The sequence below is a fragment of the Chlamydotis macqueenii genome, chromosome 24 (genome assembly GCF_036417535.1).
Source record: "Chlamydotis macqueenii isolate bChlMac1 chromosome 24, bChlMac1.mat, whole genome shotgun sequence".
NCBI classification, from domain to species: Eukaryota; Metazoa; Chordata; class Aves; order Otidiformes; family Otididae; genus Chlamydotis; species Chlamydotis macqueenii.
This window is the reverse complement of record NC_141579.1, coordinates 5501103-5524829: the sequence shown is the minus strand read 5'-3', so window position 1 is coordinate 5524829 and position 23727 is coordinate 5501103. Positions and strand designations below refer to the sequence as shown.

The 23727-nt window shown below is 45.5% G+C and overlaps 3 protein-coding genes and 1 long non-coding RNA gene across 9 annotated transcripts in view; 1 reads left to right on the top strand and 3 right to left on the bottom strand.

Annotated features, from left to right (window-relative positions):
- The first annotated feature begins 284 nt into the window (after window positions 1-284).
- PIH1D2 (PIH1 domain containing 2) lies at window positions 285-3068 on the top strand. Of its 3 annotated transcripts, none has more exons than XM_086766049.1 (5): window positions 285-450; window positions 575-698; window positions 1659-1904; window positions 2436-2701; window positions 2799-3068. In XM_086766049.1, the coding sequence occupies exons 1-5, from the start codon at window positions 337-339 to the stop codon at window positions 2970-2972; spliced, it is 924 nt and encodes a 307-aa protein (XP_086622175.1). In that variant the 5' UTR covers window positions 285-336; the 3' UTR covers window positions 2973-3068. The 3 variants fall into 3 exon arrangements, with proteins under 3 accessions (XP_086622175.1, XP_086622176.1, XP_010121117.2); XM_086766050.1 differs by having other exon boundaries at window positions 285-454; XM_010122815.2 differs by having other exon boundaries at window positions 285-698.
- Window positions 905-1719, bottom strand: LOC147597888 (uncharacterized). The gene is made up of 2 exons (XR_015261029.1): window positions 1616-1719; window positions 905-1162 (listed from the first exon to the last, which is right to left on the bottom strand). It is a non-coding gene; the product is annotated as an uncharacterized LOC147597888 (long non-coding RNA).
- A 76-nt stretch (window positions 3069-3144) lies between the features above and the next one.
- DLAT (dihydrolipoamide S-acetyltransferase) lies at window positions 3145-13119 on the bottom strand. The gene is made up of 14 exons (XM_010122814.2): window positions 12812-13119; window positions 12206-12307; window positions 11732-11856; window positions 11457-11613; window positions 10375-10501; window positions 9822-10012; window positions 9137-9299; window positions 8838-8905; window positions 8610-8702; window positions 8410-8517; window positions 7743-7858; window positions 7296-7458; window positions 6996-7132; window positions 3145-6171 (listed from the first exon to the last, which is right to left on the bottom strand). Exons 1-14 carry the CDS (start codon window positions 13055-13057, stop codon window positions 6042-6044), a joined length of 1926 nt encoding a protein of 641 aa, XP_010121116.2. The 5' UTR covers window positions 13058-13119; the 3' UTR covers window positions 3145-6041.
- Window positions 13120-13755: 636 nt separating this feature from the next.
- DIXDC1 (DIX domain containing 1) overlaps window positions 13756-23727 on the bottom strand; it is a 43163-nt gene continuing 33191 nt past the window's right edge. For 3 of the 4 annotated variants that reach the window (XM_086766332.1, XM_086766331.1, XM_086766333.1), the window contains exons 11-20: window positions 22020-22124; window positions 21430-21483; window positions 20773-20865; window positions 20611-20682; window positions 19822-19908; window positions 19495-19656; window positions 19300-19366; window positions 18509-18617; window positions 17843-17951; window positions 13756-16915 (exon numbers count right to left, since the gene is read on the bottom strand). In XM_086766332.1, coding sequence (XP_086622458.1) covers window positions 16838-16915; window positions 17843-17951; window positions 18509-18617; window positions 19300-19366; window positions 19495-19656; window positions 19822-19908; window positions 20611-20682; window positions 20773-20865; window positions 21430-21483; window positions 22020-22124 — 936 coding nt within the window. In that variant the 3' untranslated portion in view covers window positions 13756-16837. The remainder of the gene's footprint in view (window positions 16916-17842; window positions 17952-18508; window positions 18618-19299; window positions 19367-19494; window positions 19657-19821; window positions 19909-20610; window positions 20683-20772; window positions 20866-21429; window positions 21484-22019; window positions 22125-23727) is intronic. The other variant, XM_086766334.1, reaches the window with a different exon arrangement.

Here is a 23727-nt window from a genome sequence, read left to right as displayed (position 1 = left end):
CCCCCGCGAAGTACTTCCTTCTGACAGCACACGCCGGGGGCGCTGAGCCGCCGCAGCGACCACCCGGCTGAACGGCCCGATGGCGGCTCCGGGGACAGGCGGACAGCGTCCAGCTCCGCCGCGGGGCCGGAGGAGGTGGGGCGGTGGGCGCGGGGAGACGGTGATGGCGAGGCCGGAACGCGTGGAAGCGGAAGGAGGACGGGAAAGGCCGGAGGACCCGCGGAGCGCGGCACTTCCGGTTGCCGTCGCTAGGCGACCGCAGTAGCCATGGCGGGCGCAGCCATGGCGGGCGCGGCCCTGGCGCGGGCCGCGCAGCTCTGGTCGCTGCTGGACGAGATGGCGGAGAATGATCCCCAGGCCTACCACCGGCTCCTGCGGCAGCAGCGCGCCGAGGCCGAGCGGCTCTGCAGCCCGCCGGAGCCTCACCTGTGCCTGCGGGCCCGTCCCGCGGTGGGTGCGCGAGGTTTGGGGCTCGGCCTCCCCGCCCGGGTGCTGGGAGCGGGTACGGGAGCGACTGCGGGGCCGGACGGCGACGGCGCGGCGAGGCGCTCAGCCGCGGCTCGGTCTCTTGCAGGGCGTTGTCGGGAAACCGCTGTTCATCAACATCTGCAGCTGGAAAAGGGTCCCGGCGCCCAAGGTCCCCACTGACCCCACGCCTGTCAGCGCGGGGCCGCTGGAAGAAGTGCCTGGCGAAGGAGGTACGTCCCAAAAGAGATGTGCCTCGCCCCGGATGCATTTCTTCCTGCAGTGGTGCACTGCGTGGTGATCGCATGCAGATTCTCGCTGTGACAGCGGGTGGTGCTGTGCCTTGGACAGTTCTTAGCTCGGGGTGAGGGCAGCAAGGCAAGGATGCAACAGACATCTCTCAGGAGGGTCTTTAAATCTAGGGTCCTTCCTTTTTGAAAAAAAAAAACAAACTGAAGAAACACCAGAAGTGCACACACCTAAATCCTGAAAAGTGCTTATGCACTCTTTGACCATATACACTGGAGTTGACTTGGATCCTGTTCCCACGCTTCTGGAACGCTAGACTGCAGGATCAGCACAAGTGTATCAGGACCTGTAGATGAGATTGATAGAATTAGCTCTCTGCCCAGAAGCCCCAAATTTCTCTCCCTTGCCTTTAAATCCAGTGATTATAAAGAACACTGGTGCATGGTACCTGTCATAGTTCAGCCCCAACGGGGACCAGACTACGCAGTCTCTCTCTCACTCCCCCCACTCTCCGAGAGAATAGGAGGAGATTTGACAAACAAAAGAAAACCAGGAAAAAAAAAAACCAAACACGCGGGTTGAGATTGAACAAAAAGTAAATTTAACAGTAATGACAGAAGAAAACAAAACAGTCATGGAATACAAATACAGTATAATGGCTTACAACAGATCTCCACATCCAGTCTCTTCCAACTAGGAGGGCCTCCCTTCAGCACCCTCCTCACTTACATACTGAGCATGATGTCAGATGGGATGGAATAGCCCTTTGGCTAATTTGGGTAAATTAAGCCCAGCTGTTAGCTAATTAGTTAACTATCCCAGCCATAGGGGCTACCAGCTTCAGTTCTCCACCCAGCTCAGGTAAATATTAACTCTATCCTGGCCAGAACCAGGACAGTACCATAGCAGTAATTCTGACACATAACTTTTTTATTTTTTTTAAGACATTTACAGCATTATAGATATTGCATATAACCCAGATGTTCTTCAGAGGGGAGAAGAAAACCCAGAAAAAAGGGAGCACTTGATCCACTTGACACTTAAATTCGTTGAGGAACAATGCAGCCTTGTTCTTTCCAATTTGTACACCATTGAATCATTCAAATTGAAAGGAAGCCTGGAAATGATGCAGCAACGTCTGAAAGGAAGGCAGATGCCAACTCCACATCTCAGTCAGAACACCAAGAAGGGTAGGTAGAAATCTGCTGTCCATCAGATTCTCCAATAAATTTACTTAAGCCTCATCTCTCTAACCCCAGTTGTTGGCATAAGCATAAACCAAACACCTCTCTTTAAGCATTCAGAATAAGGCAGTAGTATTCATACCAGACATTAGTTTAACCCTGCTGGCCTATCTGTATTCATCTCCGGTGTTTTACAATTGAGAAACTGTAGTGACACTGAAACAGCAAATTCCCTTTTTCCTATCTAGACATGGGAACCCTGCTAGGGTTTGATCCTTCGAGGTATTACGTTTCTTTTGCCCTAACCTGAGTAAAAGGGGTTGCTGTAACTAGTAGTCTGAAAACAACTTTTAACCCATTGGCAATAAAACGAAATCATGGGAGAAGGAGAAGCTGCCAGTAACAGTCTTTAGCCGACAAAAATGCTAATTACAATTAACTACAGTTAAAACTTTTGTGATATGTTTGTCAAGTAGCTTAACATTAGAGTTCTTCGTAACTGAGGGATTTGTGTGAAAAACTTCTTTTTCTTGAAAGAACCGGCATTTGATCAGTTGCTACACACAATGGAAGCTGAAGACTGCAGCAATGCTCCTGTGCTGCTGAAGGAAGAACACATGACACAGTCTAAAGTGCATCTGATAGAGGAAATTACCAGTACTGAAACACCGGAGGAGCTAAGTACCCCTATCTATGAAATGATCATGGTGAAGGATGCAAACAAAAGACCACTCAAAATTGAACTCAGAATTAAATTACCTAAGGTTAGCTCTGTTTCTGAGTGTGATCTGAGAATTTCAAAGGTAAGATAAGTGTTTTCTGTCTAGCATCCAATTCCTATAAATGCTCACTGCTGATTTATTGTTAAATAGTTAAAGTATTTTATTTTTCTTGGTTTAGGATGACATAATCATTGAAGTCCCTGCAAAATACAAATTACAACTAGATCTGCCAGAATTGGTGGATGAAGAAACAAGTAAAGCAATATTTAACAAAGGAAAACGGGAATTGTTTATCACAGTGCCAGTTGCCAAGGGTACCTTAAAGACGGTATTCTGTCCAGTTCACAGGTGACAGAACAAAACAAAACTCCAGAATGAGAATCCTAGCTTTTAGATGGCGATGAGGTGGATTTTTTTTTTGTGGTGTTTTTTGGTTTTTGTTTTGTTTTGGTTTTTTGGTTTTTGTTTTTTTTTTTTTTTTTGGTGTGTGTGTGGTTTCTTTGTTGTTGTTTTTTTAATTTGTTTTTGTTTCTTTTTTTTTTACTGACTTCCTAATCTTCAGCAGTGAATACCTTAAATGCCTTTAGAAGATGCATATAGAAAAGGAAGTCTGGAGGAATACTAGCACCACCAAACAGGAGAAAAATAAGACTGGAAATATTCAAGGAGTACTTAACTATGTTAACAGCTGTAGTAAAGAACTATAAATGTACACACGTTTTACTACATTATTCATTTTGCCTTAAGATACAGCAATAACAGCTGTGAAGTCTTATTGCTAAATAAATCAATTACTGGATTCACATGGTTGGAGCAGCTCTCACATGTATTTAATGCTGGAACAACCAGCAGATGTGTGTCATACACAGTTCTACAAGTTGCCCTACATGCTGCTGCTGTTCTCTTTAGGATGATCCCTGCTGATCTTAACTGGAATAGGCTTTGTAGTCTTCTCAGTCACCAAAAATGCTTGACCTCACTTCTTACTGGTTTGGTAATCTCTGAATGAGACCACAAAACAACAGACCTATGATTGAAAACAGCACATTAAGTTCCTGAGATTCAAAGCTCAGGAACGCTTAGTGTGAAGCTAGCGACCAAAACCAATCTTGGAGCACTTCAGCTAGCAAAACTATCTGCATTAGTTACACTAATACACAAAATACAAAGTAATACAAAGCCATACTAAACAACTTCAAGGATTACTAGAATTAATTGGGAAAGGGACAAACAAAAGTTTAAGTGATGTTACTTTCATGACTGACTTGGTACTATGCCATTCTTACAGTTTCTATGACACATTTGCACTACAGCCATGATTCTGTACTGACATCCATCAGATCACAAATGGAAACAGACAAATTGGTTTTGAGCTGCAACTTTAAAATAGAGTTGAAATAGAAAAGAGCAGTAACTCCTAGCTTTCCCCATTCTTTGTTTCAAAGCAACTTAGAAGGCTGCATTGAAATACTGTTCAGTGGTTATGGCTGTGAGTTCAAGCTGAAATTCTATCACTGCATGAGCTGAGCTGGCCTGTTGCAGGATGCAAGCAGCACCAGAAGTCATTATCAGCACTCTAAGCACAAGCACTGGGTAGGACTTTTTTTGAGTTGCAAGTGTTCCAGAGTCTGACAGTCATTCAGAGAGCATTTCTATAGGATAAACTATTTAGTGTTCTTACTGCAGGAAGAAAGGTCTTTAGCCAGAATCTGAGGTTCTGGTGAACACTGCAGCAAGGAAGCCAGGAAGATTAAAGTTCACTGCTGCATGATAGTAATAAAGCATGTATTAGTTTGGAATATTTGTGACTGCAATTTAAGGTTAATAGGTGAGTTTCACTATCAGACTGAAAGGCTAAACAGCTCTGATTGTGTTATAGCAGTATGGTAAGCCACACATGACTGAACAGAAAAGCACTGGAACATATTTTAGTAGTTGTCAATTCCAAACATTTAATAGAACGCAGGTTCACTAAAGGAAGTCTGGAACCAACATATTTTAGATCATTAAAGAAAAAACAAAACCTTAATGCACTGTTTTGCTTAAGCCAGGCACGAAAACCAGGTATCATGGCAACCAGACATTAAATAGTTCCCACAAAAATATTTAATTTCCACAGTATTTTCTTTCAGAATCTTTAGTGAATTTTGTAGAACTTTACAGGAGACAGTACTGAATGCAATATACAGAGTAACACATCAGCTTCAACTTTTTCTTTCTTTTTTTTTAACTTCTCCCCCCCCCAGCCCATTTATTTCTCCTGGTCACTACAGTTGTCCTTTTTACATTAACTTTTCCATGTGTAAAGTGGAATTTAAGAATGTTCAGCACTGCACCCGTTTCAGGATACAATGACTGGGGTAACTGGACACAAGTCCAACGAGCTATTGAAGCACTTTACATACAATATATACATGGATAGCACATTCTGCAGCTTACTGAGGCTGGGACAACACAGACAATTCAGGGAAGAACTGCAGTACCAGTGACTAACTCAGAGCTTCCTACGTTAGAATGCCTGAAAAAAAAAAAGTTTCCAAACATTCCAGTCATCACATGATTAATATCCACTGACGGGATTATTACCGTGTGCAATTTGCCTATATTGGGTTCCAACACACAGATTCTTTAGAACATTCTGCAAAACAGTTACTTCCATGGCATCATAGTCTGATATTAACTTAGCAAGAGGAATAGCATTAAAGAGTTTTCATACAAAAAGCACATGTAAGTGAAAGTCCACAAGAAGACAGCACATTCCCTGTGGTATCTGAGAGCTGTGACCCCACAGACATCAGTGCTCTTTCACCTTACTTTAAAGTGCTCAAAAGGGATCATATAGCTGAGAAAGTCCAGACCAGTGCCAAATTCCAAGAGAGATTTGGAATGCTAGCACTTGGCCTTCAAGAAACTATTCCCAGGCGCTTCAGTCCCTTAGTGCATGGGTCACACTCGCCCACCCGAGCAGGAGAACAGGATAAGGGAATTCACCTTCTACTAACCTGTACGTTTCAGTTACCATCTCATCTGAACTCCTGTGAAGAGATGTTTGTAATTCAAATTTCTGAGAACACTGAGGTCATGAAATTGCTTAGTATTCACCCCTCTGTCCACCCTAGTTCAGAAGCAGATGGCAGTATGCATACTGCCCGGATCATTTTTACATCTGGGATGCTTAACTCTGTTTTGGAACAGTTTGCAAGTTAACGAACTGTATAAAAATACAGTAGAGGTGTAATATTGCTCTGGAAAGCACTTTTGCAAACTTTTTCTGTACAGACTGGTAATAACATTACCAGATAATATAATACATATTTAAAATAAAAAAGGAACTCTTTTAATAAGTCTGAACACTAAAGTCTAAATAGCTTGTTTAAAACAAAACAGTGTGATCCATGAAAATTTTGCTTGCATGGTTAAATTATAGCAGCATGGTTACTGGCTTTTCAAGGAAACTCTTGAATTCAGCAAGCCACTGTGCTCCAACTGCTCCGTCTACAACACGATGGTCACAGCTAAGTGTAACGGACATCATGCTGGCCACTTCAAATCTGAAAGAAAAAAAAAAAAAAAAAAAAGGAAAAAAAAGTTAACACAATCCTCTGCAAGTCAGCGCCACTAACAAAGCAAAGAAGCTTTTATCAGAGAACCAGCAATAGGAGTTTATGCTTGGTAACAGATGCTTCTCCCTGTGGACTTCTAAAAAAGATTACACTGGAGAGCAGGTCATATTAATTCCTTTTCTACAATTAAGAAACACATTTGTATGCTCCCTTTAGGACAAGAAGCTCATCTTTCTTTGCATCACAACAACAGCCCCACATGATCAAAGAAAAAGAGCCATTTTACCCAGGAAGCTCCAGTTTCCCCATGTGTCAGCAACAGATACCTAGAACTGTTAACAAGTTTAAATAATCCTAAACCTTCTCCTGCGCCTATGCTAGTTGAAGCTCCAAGCAAGGCAATACTATACACAAGACACCTGAATTATAAACCATCCACTGAGTTTTCCTTAAATGCAAATTTAAGTAAGTTGTTAAAGAGGAACAGGTGCCTAAACAGTTGTGGATCCCAGACTCTTTTCCACGGCTTAACCCCACTCCTCAAAGAAAGAAACAACCTGTACTTAACTCGCAAAGAAGTTGCAAGAAAAAAGGTACGGCAGATCATTCAGTAGTCACTACCTTTCTCTAATGTAGTGTGTGTGATGCTTTTATACAAGATCTCACTGTACTTCTTCAGAAGGTACTGAAAGCAGTACGTCAACAACTAATTTTTTTTAAAAATGATAATCTAATGCAAATGTTAGAAAACTAGCCATGACTTCAAAGTTTGAATTCAGAAGCAGTATATGCAGAATTAGATGAATACTTACCCTTTCTCATTATCAGCTGGCACTAGCCTTTTCTCTGAGGAACCAACGGCCAGGATGCAGGCTTGAGGTGGATTGATTATGGCAGAGAAGTTCTTAATCCCATACATTCCTAAATTGGAAATTGTGAAAGTACCACCCTACAAGAAAAAGACATTCATAATCAAATTCACAAAAGCGGTTTCATGTGGAATATTAATGAACATGGCTAAAACACCACAAAGTAGGCTTTGCCTGTTCTGAACAAGGCTTCTGAAGAGAAGTCAAGGGCAGCAATGTTCAACAGCAATCTTAGTTCCTCACCTGGAATTCATGAGGCTGAAGTTTACCTTCTCGGGCTTTAGTTGCCAAAGAAACCACATCTTTACTAATGGAAGCCAGGCCCTTTATATGTGCATTAAACACAATAGGGGTTATAAGCCCTGCAGGAGTACTAACAGCAACGCTAACATCCACTACGTGATTTCTGCAAGACACAAAGGAAATGCTGGTTACTCTAGAAAATAACAAAGAAAAAACTTTCAGAACTGTTCAGACAACTCCAAATTGACATTAATTTTGCAACAATTACTTCACCTCGCACACTAGCCTTAGATGCAACGTTCTTAGCACTTCAACGAAAGCCCCTCAACCTCTGCATCACACCTGTTCCCCTCCCTCCTCAAAATCCCAGCAGAAGATCTGCTGTTTTGCCATGAACTCTCTACTGAACAAAGAAAGTTTCTGGCTTCGACCATACCATAAACTTACTGCCTAATAATTGTGTCCATCCATGAAGAATTTGCCTCAGGCACCTTCAAGCATGCCAGAGCAGAAGCTTTAATTATGAAGTCATTGACAGAAAGCTTAATGTTATCCGAGACCTCCTGTAAATAAAGAGATTTGAGGTGTCAGTTTGTCTCTTACACATTACTTCAATTAACTCGGACAGTCACTGCCATGCAGCCTTGTTTAGAGAAAATTTTAGAAAACAATCACGCTACTTGTAAGCATTAGTATTTGAAGTGCCAAGAATATTTAGGAGGTGAATACATCTCCTTCACAATTTAAGAAGGTACAATCTTTTTTAACGTCTGTTTTTTCCCAAACTTGGCTTAGAATTATTATTTTGCTTAAATTTTTATTCTTAAAAACCTTTTTACGCTTTTGCCCCACTTTCGAACTGGAAGAACTGAACAGCAAGCAGAGTACAAAGCCACCCTCTTAGGGAAGTCAGAAATCAGTGCACAGTACCTGGGTAAAAAGTCTCATTCTGTCACAGACAGTCCAGACCCGATTCAGAACAGGTAGAAAAAGCACTGAAAAGACTATTTTTTCCAAGCCAAAATGGCGTACCACCAAAAAGCAAGGAGGGCAAACCTGTGAGAGAATGCAGCTTTCCCCACACACACACTCTCACCACGCCTAAATGCTTTACCTGATTGAGTTCTTTCCTTAGCACCAGGACTTCTTCCATGTTTACATCAACAGAAAGGTAGTAATGAGGTATTGTTTGTTTAGACTGCATCAACCGCTGAGCAATGACCTGTGGGTATACAGTAGAAGCGATGAAATAAATAAATTTGGAAAATTCATGACTGCAAATAATGATCTTGTAAAGGAATAAAATCTTCTTACCCTCCGAATGTTGCTGATAGGGATATCTGTGAAGGTCCCCACTGGTGCTGCTGCAACTGCAGCAGCTGCAGGAACTGCCTCTAGTGCCGGAGCCTGCAGAGAAAGGCAACATAATTCAGAGTACTATCCAAGTATCAGTTGTACATAGTGCAGTACGTGTGCATGTCTACAGAACATTTCCATCACTATAATAAAACACCCTTTCTTACAGATCTCAAGCCTACTTACTGGAGCAACCTTTGATGGCACGAATGACTCCACATCTTTCTTTGTGATTCTGCCATCTGGTCCAGTACCTGAAAGGGTCAAAGAAAAACATAGGAAGATTTCAATTATTTGCAACAGGGCATTACTTCTAACAGTACCAGTTTTAGTCAACAGAGAGAAGTCACCAAATGCAACTTCTGGTGAGGACAGCTGCATAATCAGGATGTTCCTGACAGGGAGAAAAGAAAAAAATACGCAAGTACGTCCCTACAGGGACAGACACTTGATAGCGAGAGCAAAGAAGCGGAAGGGCAACCTACCTTTCACTTGGGCAAGGTCAATTCCTTTTTCTGCTGCCATTTTCTTTGCCAGGGGACTAACCAGGATCCTTCCTTTCCGGGGAGGTGGCCCAGCTGTGGGGACTGCTGGAGTGGAAGGAACAGCAGGCTGAGGAGGAGGAGCAGCAGCAGGAGTTGCCACCACCTTAACAGAACAATCAAAGCCATTAGTTTCAGGATCATTCAGCAAAAGCTCTGAAATAACAGTCAGAGAACAGGACCATCTAATTACCAGTCAAGAGAATAGCAAAACCAGTCACTAATCTGAAAGAATTTTCAGATTCAGAGAAGCTTCCCATTGCCAGAAATTAAATAAAAAACTTCCTGGGAAAGAGGCCAACTAAGCTGCTGAACTACACACCAAAAAAAAAGCTGAAAAAAATAAACTTAAGCTCCCCGTGTTCAAGGATGAAGCATTAAAAAGGGCACAAGCAACAGCCTGGAGAAAAGACTGTAATGAATGACTGTCTGCTCCAGTTTTTGGAGGGCAAACCCGCAGTCACTTCTTAGGTCACCTATCACCAACATGCGTTAGCCTTGCATTCACAGAATCATAAACATTACTGTTGGAGCCAGGGCTTCGTACTGTCAAACTAGCAGAACAGTTCAGATCAGACTTCTTAATGGTCCCCAAAACTTCTCTCACATGCTAAGAATGGTCCCTTACTGGAGGAGGAGGAGGAGGAGCAGCAGCTGGTGCCTTCATGTCAGTTACTGCAGTGGCTTGGTAGTCAGCAAAGGCTGGAATATCAGATTCTTTCTCCACAATAATGCAGAGAGCTGTTCCTAATGGCACATCTCTTGTTCCTTCAGGCACCAAGATTTTTGCCAAGTAGCCTTCCTCCTGCACTTCAAAGCCTGTAAGGGAAACAAACAAAACCAGTTTGGTGCCTGATGCAGCTGAAGAGTTCCTCTAAATGCTGCTTCTAAAGACTATGGCAGCTAACACCTGTCCTGTATTTAGTAGGCAAGAGAATCCTTTTCAGTGCAACTAGTAGAGAAACATCTCCATGCACTGTACGTTACTAAGAAGGACTGATGAAGAAATAGAAGTGTTTTTTAGGAGCTCCAATGTTTAGCTCTCCAGTGGAATGAGATGTTAAGAAAACTTGTTTTAGTTGCCCCACAGCTTCATGTCCTGAACAGCTAGAACAGTTGTCACAGAAGCTCCTCCCCTTTTAAAGGCATCCCATCCATTCTTGGCTTTGGAGTTGACCTACCTATTGTAGCTTTATCTGTCTCAATTTCTGCCAGTAAGTCACCCTCATTCAGTTTCTCCCCGACCTTCTTCTCCCATCTTTGCACTGTGCCCATTGTCATCGTAGGTGACAGGGCAGGGAGAGTGACCTGTGAAGCCAGAGAATACAAGAAAATCAGATTCCAGTAATCCAAAAGGAACAGAAACACAGTTTTAACTCCTGACTAAATAATGCCAACCTAAAGAAGTAGCCAGCCTTTAATGCCCTCCTAGATCTGTCTCCATTACAGTAAAGCACAGTGCTGTCCCATATGGCTAGTTTGGCTTCTTTTATCAAGGCCTAAGCAAGAAAGCAAGCAAAAGCAAAGAGCAAGAAATCTACACACCAAAATCATTATCACCACCATCTCATTGGGAGTGTCTTGCAGCTGCTATCTGCAAGGCTAAAAGGAGGACTAAAGCAAGTCACTTTGTCTGTGACAAACAGGTCTGATCCCTTTCAAAGCTATACAGACTTGTCTTCCAACAAAGATACTATAGGTTTGCACATGCAAACATGTGCACATGTATTTGTGCAACAAATACAGCACGTGTGAGTACAGCTTCAGAGCAAAACTGGACAGACAGGGCAACCAGTGGGAAGTGAGCAAGTAAGCTAAAACACAAGCCAGATTAAGAAGCCTTTAATTAATTCTTTGTTAAATTACTGACTCTGCATAACATCTCAGACAAATCAGTTCATGTATCACATGTATCATTTGTGGAATGAGTTTTAGTATTTCAAATTTTCTTTCTCAAAGGCACGTCACAGAAATACCCTGCTACAAAGGGTTTTTCTAGACTGCATAACAAACCTGGAGAGATTAGTCTCTCCTCCTCTACTAGCAGCTGGGATGCTAAAATAATTTTCTAAAAAAAGCTTTCTGGGGCCTTCCGAAACACCCGCTTTAAGCATGCAACAATTCAAGCGGTGCACACTCCTGCAATTACAGCTAATAGCTTCCCACTCCAGATAGTATTTATGACAAAATGCCCTGCAACTAGCAATGCCAAAGACAGAAAAACAGCGCAACAAGCCTTAAATCACCAGCAATGCTCTCTGACCTGCATATGAGGAGGGTAAGAGCTGCCAGGAGCCTGAGGAGAAGGCTGAGTTGGTGGTGAGGGAGCTGCAGCTTGAGGGGGAGGCACTGAGGCTGCAGCGGGGGCAGACGCTGCAGAATCCAGAGTATAATTTTTAAAGGCATCAACATACTCAGGCCTAGAAGAAAGCACAGAACCGCAAAACCAGTCAGATGACCGTCTCTCAACCTTTCACACAAGGAATCCAGGAAGCCCCAAGAGAGAAAATTCAACTCAAGTGTTAACAAAATACATACTTTTCTACTGTGATACATATTATGGCCCCAATAGGAACATCTCTTGTTCCTTCTGGCACCAGGATCTTGGCCAAGTAGCATTCCTCCAGGCTCTCAAAGCCAACAGTTGCTTTGTCTGTCTCCACCTTTGAAAGAGAACAAGATATCATCATAGCAACAGAAAAGACCAGCGAGCTCTGAGCCTTCCAGTCTGATAGCGTAGGGTCACAACACATACAGTTCTGGAAAAATCACCCTGTGGTATCAGCTCTAGGAAAGCATGCTCTCAAACAGGTTAAGTGCTGCTCCTGCTCAGAAAGAGGAAAAGCAGCAACCTGCTTTGAAAGACTGTTAGCCACTTGTTCCCAACAACAACTGTTGGGTTCTGTGATCTTGAACCCAAGATCTGTGTTCAAGCAAAGGCAATCAGGGACAGAACCCAGGATGCACATGCAGCACATCAGAAATGCAGCACAGCCTGTGCCCCTAGGATACCTCTGCTATGAGCTCCCCTTCACCGATCTTGTCACCCTCCTTCTTTTCCCAGCGCGCAATGGTGCCCATCTGCATTGTTGGGGACAGAGCTGGCAAGGCCACCTGTGAAGAACAGGGTAATGTTACAACCCAGACAACCCCTCCAGCAGGAACTCCACATGCAGGACAGAAGTGAATCGTCAGCACAGGCTAGGACGGGGGACACAAAGCACAGCTTGTCTGCAAATCCCGAGGAAGTAAGGACTGCTTCCAATCTGCTGGCAAGACCCCAGGGCAAACCAATACTGGGGTGCCAAGACCCGACTGATCAAGAAAGGGAGACGCTATGCCAGGGGACCAAGAGAGGTACAGCAAAAAAGAACGAGTCACGAAGGGGCAGAGTGGCAGCAACGGTACGAGACCCGAAGGAGCAGGGAGAGAACTGTGGTTCCCCAGGGCATATTGAGCTGCCCAGTGAGGGGAAGCAAGACCTGAGAAGAGAAAATGAAGGGGCTGCCCTCGAGGCTGGGACGACGACGACGACACACGGGTCTGTCCTCTGGGGGACCCCTGTGTCTACAGGAGCACGAAAACCGGCGACTACGGAGGGGAGGGGGAGCCTCTCACCTTCTGGTGTGCCGGGAGGCTGCAGCAGCGGCAGGGGACGAGCCGGGGCCAGGCGGGAGGCAGCAGGAGCCCGCCAGGCCGGTGCATGGGGCCGCCCAACGCTGGGCCGCGGGCCAGGGGCACAGCCCCGACCGCCACCGCCGCACCGCGGCCGGCCCCAGCCGCACTGAGCGCTTGGCAGCTCCGCACCAGGCCGGGAGCTCCCGCCGCGCTCCGGGCTACGTGTCGGGTCAACACTCTCCACATGGTGCAGCCAGAGCCGGAGCCGGAGCCGCGGCCCCACCGCCGCCGCCGCCGGGTGACCTCCTCCGTCCGGGCAAGCCGCCGCACAGCCCCGCACGACAGTGCCGCGCTGCCGTAAAGCGCGGCGGGGCGGGATCGCCGTGTAATGGCGTCGCGGAGGAGTGCGAGGCCGCACTGCGCAGTGGTGGGACAGCCCGGGGGTGGATCCGCGGGGGCTGCAGCGGCAGTGGGAGCCCAGCCCGGGCAGGGCAGGGGAGGCTGTTTGGGAGCTGTCTCTTGCGACCCTCGCTCTCTGCCCCAGGGCCGCAGGGCTCGGGGCGCTCCGGGGTAAGAGTTGTCTTGACGGAGCTTAGGCAGCGGCGGCAGTTTACACAAGCTTTGGCGGTGGAAGCAGCGAAATTAGCTATCACCATGGCCCCTGAGCAGAGCTTGCATTTGTGTAGTGCTCATGCCAACTTGAAGAGTAAATGTAAATTTTACTAATGCTCTCAGCCTGCTCCTCAGGACAGGTGATTTTAAGTCCGGTAATCTCACAGACCTCAGAAAATACATGCTTTCCTAAAACATAGTGGAACAGTGATAGAGAAAGTTTTATTCAGGACCAAGAGGAGGCAAACCTTAAGCATTCAGAGTGATTGATGCACTGTATCCCTATCTAGGCCTTTCAAAGCCATCTTCACCTTCACAAGCACTGGACAGACTCAGTTTGCAAACCCCATTTTATTAAGGTAACTGCTTGGTCCACTAATCCAAGGCTCCTCCAGTCAGGTATGTCTGGTTTGGGTGTACAGACAAAGCTTCACTTTCCTAGAGAACGGGCTTTAGAATAATATGAGTTTCTATGAAAATACAATTTTACACACAGCATGTCTATTACATAAGGAAGTTACAAGTACAGGAATAGGAAAGTAACTTAAGCTGGACAGAAATAAACAAATTCAAACCAGTGAAAAAATACAAGTCCTGGGTAGGAAATTAAGAGCACATTCCCAGAATAAATCCACTGAAGACAGTGCTACAGCAGTGCCAAACTGATTTAAAAGCAACATCTTTTATCAGAGAAAGATCTGACCAACAGTTTTTCCACCTGATACTTCTTGTCCCCATACCTAATATTCCTTACCTCCTCCAGCCCCCTTTCTGTCAACCGTACAAAGGTGAAAAGTCTGAAAGCAGCTGCAATGTCAATACAGAAATAAAGCTGAACCCAAACTGTGCATAGGATACAGCTTATTAGAGCAGAGGTCCTTCAGTAACAGCAATTCCAGCAATTCTACTTTCACTATCACATGAGATGGGAGCCACATATAAGATCGCAAGAACAGAGCATTGCTATCGGTTCTGTCTCAGGGAATGTCTTGTTTTGTCCCAGCTTACATGTGATGTTAGCAAGGATGAAAGGTACATGACTGCCAGCCCCCAAAAGCAAGCCTTTTGTCCTGTCTTGCTCCTTCTCAAATAGAGCCCACTGTTGCTCCAGAGAACATGTATTTCTGTATAGGGTTCAGTCCTCAGCTCTCTGGTGGCAGTAAGCATATTAAATGTGGTGATGGGTAGTTATTTGAACTGATCTAAGAACAAGAATAGGTTTTCTTGTTTATCAGCTAAGAACTATTTTCTTCAGAGGAAAACTGGATAGCTACAGGCAAGGCTGAAGACTTATCCATTAAAAGCTCTGATCGTATTAACAACCTCCTGTGTCTTCAGTGCTCCAAAACCTAACTGCTCATCTTTGAGTAGCAGAGAGGGATATGGAACTGGGAAGTACAGACCTTGAAAATAGTCTTAATTTTCTCCATAAAATTCTAGCCTGAGTGCATGGCTCTTGCTCAAGTAAAATTGATGAGTAAAATCTGAAGAAACACTCACTTGAGAAAAATTTGCAATTCAAATACAATAGATTTCTGTATAGCAACCCCATGCTCTTTTTACCAACCCACTAGAGATCATGCAACAGAGAAACTATTTCCAGGGAGAAAAATGATCTTTGTTTCTTTTCCAAAAGAAAAGACTTCCCGCCACAGCAGCCCATTGATGAACTTTCCTCCTGCTGTCTGTAAGGAGAAAGTCACCATAACAAATTGTCCAGAACAGGAGGCATGTTGTGTTGTGCCAATGTGGCACAGAGCCACATAAGAGCCTTGAACTTCTTCCTGGACAGTAAAACATGGAGAAAATAAATAGTATTGTTGCTGCCTATGAAAGCTGGCAAAAATATAAAAACACAGTAGGAACTAGTTGCATTTCCATCGTAAAATAAAGTTATGAGCCCAGTGTTGTGTTAACAGGAGAAGATACAAAACATCTCAGCATCCACTAGAAAATGAGTAAAACACAGCATAATGCGTGCAGAAATATACAGAAAGGACTTACACTAGTATAAAAATATCCAGAGTCCTCAGACAAATGTAAACTAGTACAAAATAATTACAAGAACAGGAACATGTTTACAAAAGAACACGTTAATATAAAACAGTAAAACCAGGTTCACCCTCTCCCAGCCTCATGCACAGCACAGACACACAGGTAGTCCACGGAAGGGCAATGTGTACTGAGAATCAGCAGAGCCTTGACTCACCATTTGACCTTTTAAGTCAGTGTCTGCTGCACATCACAGCCAGCACTTGGGAAGTACAGCTGACTGGCAGCAGAAGGGCAGAGACAGGCAATGCAGAAACCAACAAAAGACCCCCACGATATAAAAAAATAAAACCCCACCCTCAAGGATTTTAGGGCTTGTTCTTTCTCAAGCAGTCATTTATTTCCTAATCCTTCAGGCACCCCAGGAGCAGACATAGCAGGGAACAGGTGGTGTAACGGATGGGGTTTATCCTGCTGGTGTGGATAAGTGTTTGTTGGCCCTGGCAATGAGTGGACAGAGCACAGTAATGTCCGTGCACAGGAGGTGACAAACTGTCTGCCTTGCTGAAAGAGGAGAGCAGGAGTGCAGGGAAGCAGGCTGAACAAGGAGCGGGGTTGTAAGTACCTCAGGGAAGCTGGTGATTCCAGCTCCCCTGCAAATGATATCCTTCAGCAAATAAGCAAGCACCAAGATCCCACAGTCCCCATGGCAACAAAGCAAACCCAGAGGGCTTCAGAAGTGTGTACAGCTTTGGAGAGCAAGTGGGAAAAGCAGGGCTAGGAAATGAAAGCCTGAGTTTGGGAGAAAGGGAACTTTGCCAAGCTGGTGATCTTTGCTTTAGACCACGCATAAAACCTCCAGAAGACTGTCTTCCCTCCCCAGGTCAGATTTCTATACTGTCAGTCTGGAAGGTCCAGAAAGTTCACTCTGCTCCTGCAGCACATGCAAGTCCAGGACCAAAGTTGCTCAAACTTTCAGCTTGGATAATCTAGAAGATTCTTCTGACTCAAGAAGGCAAAGCTTCACATTCTGCCATCAGTGCAGATTTATGTAATACCATGTACAAGAAACGAGACTTGAAATACCCAGACCACAGTCCGCAGCACATATTGCAGGAATGGAGAAACAGGCAAAGGGAGCAATGCGTCATTAAGGCCTTCAGAGTTTAGTTGACAGGACAAAGCCAGGTGTTTCTTTCCCACAGACCTGTCATTTCAGTCTCAGAACACCATCTGCATTTGGCCATGGACAGTCAGATGCCAGGCATCCATGCACACAACATGCATTACCCGTTGTTTGCAGAGAAGCCCTCTTTTTTGGCAGTTTGAATTGGACTCCTTCCAGCACATATGCTTTTTGGTCATTCTTTGAGCTCAGCAGCCAGTTACAGGTTTCCATTGTGACAAGACTTAAAAGCCTGATTAGTTCTCCCCATGGTCTTCTACCCAGGCCACAATTTTCCCCTCCCAACCAGGAATGATGTCATCATCATGGAACACCTACAAAAAAAAAAAGTGGGAATTCCAGTCATGTCTGGAGTCTGGACACCACTGTTCTGCAGTGTGAGTAGCATAAGAGGCAGGCATCAAGTCAGAGATCCTAGCTCAGATTTCACTACACAGTCCAGAGAACGTGTCTCATCCATCATTCACATGTCTGAATAAACTTCAGATTTTAGATTAAAAACAGATTAGGCTCCTTCTTTAACCAGTTACAGTCAAGATTATTATTGGCATGTTTTTGACAGGAAAGGTAAAATAAAGACAGGAAACATGCCTTTTGTGATTCAGACTACAATCTCCAGCTGTTTCAGCAGAATGGCTACCTAGTCAGCTGACTGTTCCCAGAGAGACCAACCCTTTGCACTTGTCTTAATCAATTTGTGAAACAGAAACTATCCCAATAACCTTTAATGAATCCAGATCACACCAACACTACCCTGAGCATAAACAGGGCTGTAATACAGTACACAAGGAAAGAGATGCCACAAAGTTATCTCTGAAAACCTTTAAAAGAGAGTAGGAGAATGTTATTTGAATAAACCAAATTTGCCTAAAGTGTCTCTCATTGCAACAGGTTTTAAAAAGCCACTTGAAGGGCTAGAAGTGTGGTCTGGGTTTTTGCTCAGTGTCCCCTGAGCAGTGCTGTGTCACAGGCTGTCTTTGCCAATAGCCAGCTCTTTGCCCAAGGAGCTCTGCAAACACCAGGGAACTGCAATCACATTCATGTAATTGTTCTGTCTGGGGATGAAAACATCCCATTTTAGCACCTTACAAGAGAAGCTTAATCTACAGTTGTGAAATAGACAGTCTGTTCAGGGGCAAGTTCAAAGATTTCTTTAGTTTAGAAGTGAGGTGGACCACAGTCTCCAGGGTTGTGTGGTAATACTGAACCCAGAGCAGCTGATAGTCAAATTCTACACTTACCTCCTCCTTAACTGTGCCAAATTCTGGATCCAGGGCTTTGAAGTGGTACCGGTGGGTTCCTTCACGATCAATAGCTACCTTAAAATCCTTCAGAGTCACTTCCCCTAACCTGCAAGGGAAGAGTCTGGCACTATCCTGGTACACCATTGCTGAATTTAGCTCAAGTGTTACTACATGGCATGCAGAGCCACAGCACAAGTCTAGCTAGGCATGTGGCAGACTGGTCACAGGGATGTGAAGAGTGTGCCTCTCCAGGAACACATCTATCAACCCCAAGGTCCTCTTCAGAGGAAGAATTGCCTCCTGATTTACCAAGAATCACCTCAAAACAGCCTTTTTCACTTTCCCTTTTGCATTGACAACCACAGATGTTTTGACAGGAGCATCCTGCACTACATGCCACAATAGAACTGCTTGCCTGCTTTCTGTTGCTTTTGGAAGTAAATTTTAAAAAGATTAATTTTTTAGGGCTCTAAAACAAATGCATCAGCTAGGGGACTGCTTTAGGCAATTTCCCCCAGACAATGGTATGAAATCCAATGCCCAAGTTAATGCACAGCAAACCTGTGCTAGTTGTGACCATACCCCCAAGAGATCAGACTAATGCTTTAAGGGAAACAAGCACCTCCCACATCAGTGTCAACAAGGCAAAGCCAGACCTCTCACCTCTTTGGTATGTTGACCATGAAAGGCGTGAGGGAGCGGTCAGTGAAGTACAACACTTTGGTGCAGGCACTGGTGCTCATCACAGGCGTGCTGTGAGAATGAGGCAGCTCTGCAAAGAAAAGAGCACAATCACTGGGGAATGACATGTCTCCTGCCATAACAGGAGACAAAAGGGGTGGTCTCAGCAAATTTGCCATCACAGCACACAACCTGGTGACGGGAAGAGATTCTTAGGAAGATGGCTAATCATCTCTGTTGGGAAGGGCCAGGTGCTCCCCTGCTTACTGGAAAACTTTGCATTTTAAGGTAGGGTCACCATCCAACTGTGTTGTTAGCATGGAAGATTTGCCTAGTGCTGTTCTCCAGGATTACTGTATTACTGTCCCATCCACAGAGGGGGAACAGGGTAAGAGGCGACTGTACAGTTATCTGTGTCCACTAGATGGTGCAAACCAGCAGGAAAGCTGAAATAGTATCACATTTTCCACTCATCCCAGGGGTAATTGTCTGTCATAGTTAATTATACTGCAGTACTGCCAAAGTGCCCAGACAGACTCCCACTGTGATGGTGCTTTACAAACAAGCAGCCATAGATTGTCTCTGCTCCTCTTCCTTTGCACCGAAGTCCAATTTGTACAGCAAATGACTAAAGGGAGGAAAGCGAGCTCTGGCAAAGGGAATAAGAAAATGGAGGTGGCAAATTCCCATGGGGATGCTATGCCCTGGAGTCTGGCCAGGAAACCTGAGCAATTAATTCGGCAGTGGGAGGGCAGGAGCTGAAAGATACTTACTGGATTTGGGAGGCCAGGAGTCTCTACACTCATTTGTTGCCCTGCTTGCTGGTGAGTTCCCCCGGATCTAGGGTGCAAAGCCAAAAGAGTGACAACAAAGTGTCAGTTTCCAGTTGGAGCTCTCATTGCTTCTTCGCTCTAGGTTGTGTGTGAGGGGCAAAAGTTAAAGAGCTAAGTGCTCTAGGAAGCCTTTACCCTTCTCTCTTGCCTCTTCTGTGTTTCCATGCGGTACAGCCGTTCCATCAGGCTGGAGATGCCCTGCTCCAGACTGTCAATGGTGTGGTGCTGTGGATCATGGCCACTGAAACTGTTCCTGAGGCTGCGAAGGGCATCACGAACCAGCTGCAAGTCATTTGTCTGCCCAAGAGACCACAAGTCAGACTAATTCCAGGCTGCTTTCTTCCCATCTAAAGCCACAGGTCTTAAAAAGGGGAAATATCTCTTAATAAGATAATAGCTTCCAGAATATCTGGAGCCCTTATCTGCATCTGGCTGGGAAAAATATTCCTGAGGTGCACTTACCCCTCGGTGGGCTGTGGGAGGAGCTCCATTTCCTGCTGTCTGGAGAAAGCCATTGCTCTGAGCACTATGACCGCTGTAAGCTATCACCTGTTCAGGGGAAGATGCGTGTGCCACTTGGAATGTAAGTGTTAGGACCTCCCCAAAGATCTCAATTCGTGAACTGCAAAATGTTGAGAGGGCATGAAAACTTTCCACATCAGTTATATAACTCCCATATTCTACCAGGTAAATACACTCACTAAGAGTTTGCAGGCAGTCCTATAGGTCAGAGCACAAATGTGATTCCTCACCTACAGGTGGAAAAAGAAGCAGAGATTCAAAGGGGCTTGCTGCTACATCAGAGGACTCTGCAAGCTCTGGTGAGCACAATCAGTGTTCAGGTGGCACTGTGCAGGGACAAGTATTAGGGCTGGCCCTCTTTCTACTTTCCAAGTGCTCAATACCAGGGTCAACAGGAAAAGGAGGAGTTAAGAAGCTAAGCCCTGGTCTAACCATTAGCTAGTGTCAGAGCTGAAGCAAGAAGTCAAGAGTCTCCGGTTTCCAGTCGCCTCACTGTTTCATCCTTTAGGATTCTGACACAAAAGGCTAAGTAGAGGGCTTACTGCTGAAAGCTTTGGTAAGTTGGATGCTTTGCAGAGTATGGCTCCCTTGGTTAGGGCACTGACAATGAGATTGCAGAGCCAGACCTCTCTGGGATGAAATGGATGATTTCTGCAGATAGGTGGCTAGAGGGTGCTAGACAGAAACATCAGTCCAACAGCCTAATGTTTAGATCAAGACTTCCCATACCTCTTCAGCTTCTCTCTTCATGCAGTGAGCTAGCAGGGCATCTTTGTGCTCCAGCTCCCGCTCTAAATCCACCTGTGAGTGGAGTAGAAAAGTCAGCACAAACTGAGCCACCAAGGTAAATGCCAGCCCTCGGGCCATCAGTGCAGCCCACCTGCCGCATACCTGTTGGTAGCTGGCCTCAGAAAGCTGCCGAAGCATTTCATCCAGTTTGGTCTGATGTTGCTGTAGATGCCGATCCTTCTGGCACAGTTCTTTCTGCAACACAGTAATCAAGAGAATCAACAGGACAGTGAGTAAGGCTCAATCATTTTCCCATGGCAGGGAGGGTTGTGTCATCTGCCAGGATCAAGTTCCTTTACAGGCTGACTCACACAATGTGTGTACTTCTAGCTAGATGTTAGAACCGAGTGTCAAAGCTTTTTTTGAAGAGCTCAGTCAAGTGGTTGTTTCCTGGAGTCCCCTTGCCTAGCAAAGATCCGCTACTGAGACCAGACAACTGTCCCAGAGAAAACAGATTCCTGAAGGATCTGTGGACAATCAGCTGACTCAACCTAACCTGACAGGCTTCTGCACAACTGTTAGATACTCAGGAAGCCATCACAGAAAAAACATTATAATAACAGTTCTACTACAAAAATCTGTGGGCAGAACACAAAGAACATCTGATCCTTTCATCTTATTACAAACATCCATGGCTATTGCAACTTATTCACTATCCACCATGCCATTCCCAGAGGTGACTGAGTGTCAGGGAGACAGCTGACAAAACCGCCACACACTGCTCCCAGCAAAGCCTCCGGTGAAGAAAGGTTCCATTACTTTATATTCCGCCAGTAGCCGGTTTCTCTCTTCAACCTTCCTCTGAAGGTCAACCTGCAGAAACAACACATAGGTGTGATGTAGGTATTCCTAGAGAGTTATTGACAACCTCTCTGCCCCTTGTTCTAAAGGGTGACCTGATATTGTGGTCACCAAGTATCTACAGAGTTCAAGGGAGCTGGTGTCTAAGAGTGGCAACTTTTGGGACAGGACAGTTCCTTCCTTGCTCTTCTCTCTCCAGAGCTGTACATGGCAGCTCCACCTGTCAAAGTGCCACTCACTAATCCAGGGAGCACAATGAGGAAGGAAGAATGCAACAGTACTGAAAACACCATGGGAAGCCCCTCTGTTTCAGCTGAAGGTCTTGGAGGAGAGGAAGTGGGAGTGAAGAACAGGAAACTCCAGTGAGTCTCACAGCTGCCTAGTACACTGTGTGCAGTTTTACTACGCAGAGACCTTTGACTAGTTGTTCACTATCCCACATCCCCAAGAACTATGCTGCAACAACCAACTCCACCCTGTGGCTGCTGAAGCCCTGAGGGCCACCACCCTCCTAAAATAATCAAACCCTCAGCAACACAGTGACTCACGTTCTGCTTGTGTAATTCCTCCTTGTCCATGTTTGCTCTCAGCAGTTCCTGCTTTAGCTGAAGAACTGAAGCATCTTGTTGAATCAGCCTTTGCTGTAAAGCATCCTAGGAAAAGATGTTATCTGTAGGAAGGTGCAAGACAGAGGCAAAGACCCTTCTCTCGGAAGTGACCGACCTAGACCAGTGGCCAAAACACAGTGGGGCCACTTATAGGGCTTAAGTGTTGCCAAGGGCCCAAGAGAGAAGGATGTATATAGCCCAACAGGCTCTCGGTCCTTCTGGCTTTCTCTTATCCAAAAGTTATTTTCTTGCCAACATCCTAACTATCTGGGACAGAGGGGTTTCTGTGCTTCTACCTGAACTTCCTGCTCCAGGAGCAGCCTGACAATTTGCTCAAAACAGCAGTGTCTTTGGAGGATCTTTTCAGTAGCCTATAGCTGGTGTCTCCATCCCTACAACCGCAGGATCCAGAGGGCAGAAAGAGGTCAGCATCAGCCAAGGACACAAGAAAACTTAAGCTCTCAGTGTGACCTAGTTGTGCAATGAAATCCTCTCTGAAGAGGACAAAGTCAGGACTAATTCTGCAGCTTTCACTCAGTGTTACCCGGAAGCCAAGAGCTCTACCTTGGACAGCTACTGCCGTTTGCTTCCTCGCAGGAGCCTGACAGGCAGCTCTAAAAATACCTGTGCTCAAGAGTAGATTCTTAGTGTTCAGAACTCCAGAGGGAGAAACTGAATAAACAGGAGCCAAAGTTAGAATCATAGAATCATAGAATAGTTAGAGTTGGAAGGGACCTTCAACGGTCATCTAGTCCAACCCCCCTGCAAGAAGCAGGGACATCCCTGACTAGATCAGGTTGCTCAGAGCCTCATCCAGCCTGGCCTTGAACGATTCCAGGGATGGGGCATCCACCACCTCTCTGGGCAACCTGTTCCAGTGCTCTACAACTCTCATTGTAAAAAATTTTTTTCCTCATATCTAATCTAAACCTACCTCCTTCTAATTTAAACCCATTACCCCTTGTTCTATCACAACAGGCCCTACTGAACAGCTTCTCCCCATCTTTCCTGTAGGCCCCCTTGAGGTATCAGGTCTCCCCGGAGCCTCCTCTTCTCCAGGCTGAACAGCCCCAACTCTCTCAGCCTGTCCTCACAGGAGAGGTGCTCCAGCCCTCTTATCTTTGTGGCCCTCCTCTGGACCCTTTCCAACTGGTCCATGTCTTTCTTGTGTTGGGGACTCCAGAACTGGACGCAGTACTCCAGGTGGGGTCTCACCAGGGCAGAGTAGAGGGGCAGAATCAACTCCCTCGACCTGCTGGCCACGCTCCTCTTGATGCAGCCCAGGATGCGGTTGGCCTTCTGGGCCGCAAGGGCGCATTGCCCACTCATGTTGAACCTCTCGTCTACCAACACTCCCAGGTCTTTCTCCTCAGGGCTGCTCTCGATCCAATCCCCGCCCAGCCTGTATTTGTGCTTGGGATTGCCACGACCCAGATGCAGGACCTTGCACTTGGCCTGGTTGAACTTCATGAGGTTGGCATGTGTGAAAAATGCTGCAGCTGAAGAGGAGAAGTGTACCCCTGTGCTCTTTTTCCTCTGCTGTCGAGTTCACTGGGCCAATCCCACTGTCGTCCATGTCGTGCCCCCCCCCCCCCCCCCCAAGACAGAGGAGGGGGAAAAGAAAATCCTCAAGAGGCAAGAGAACCAA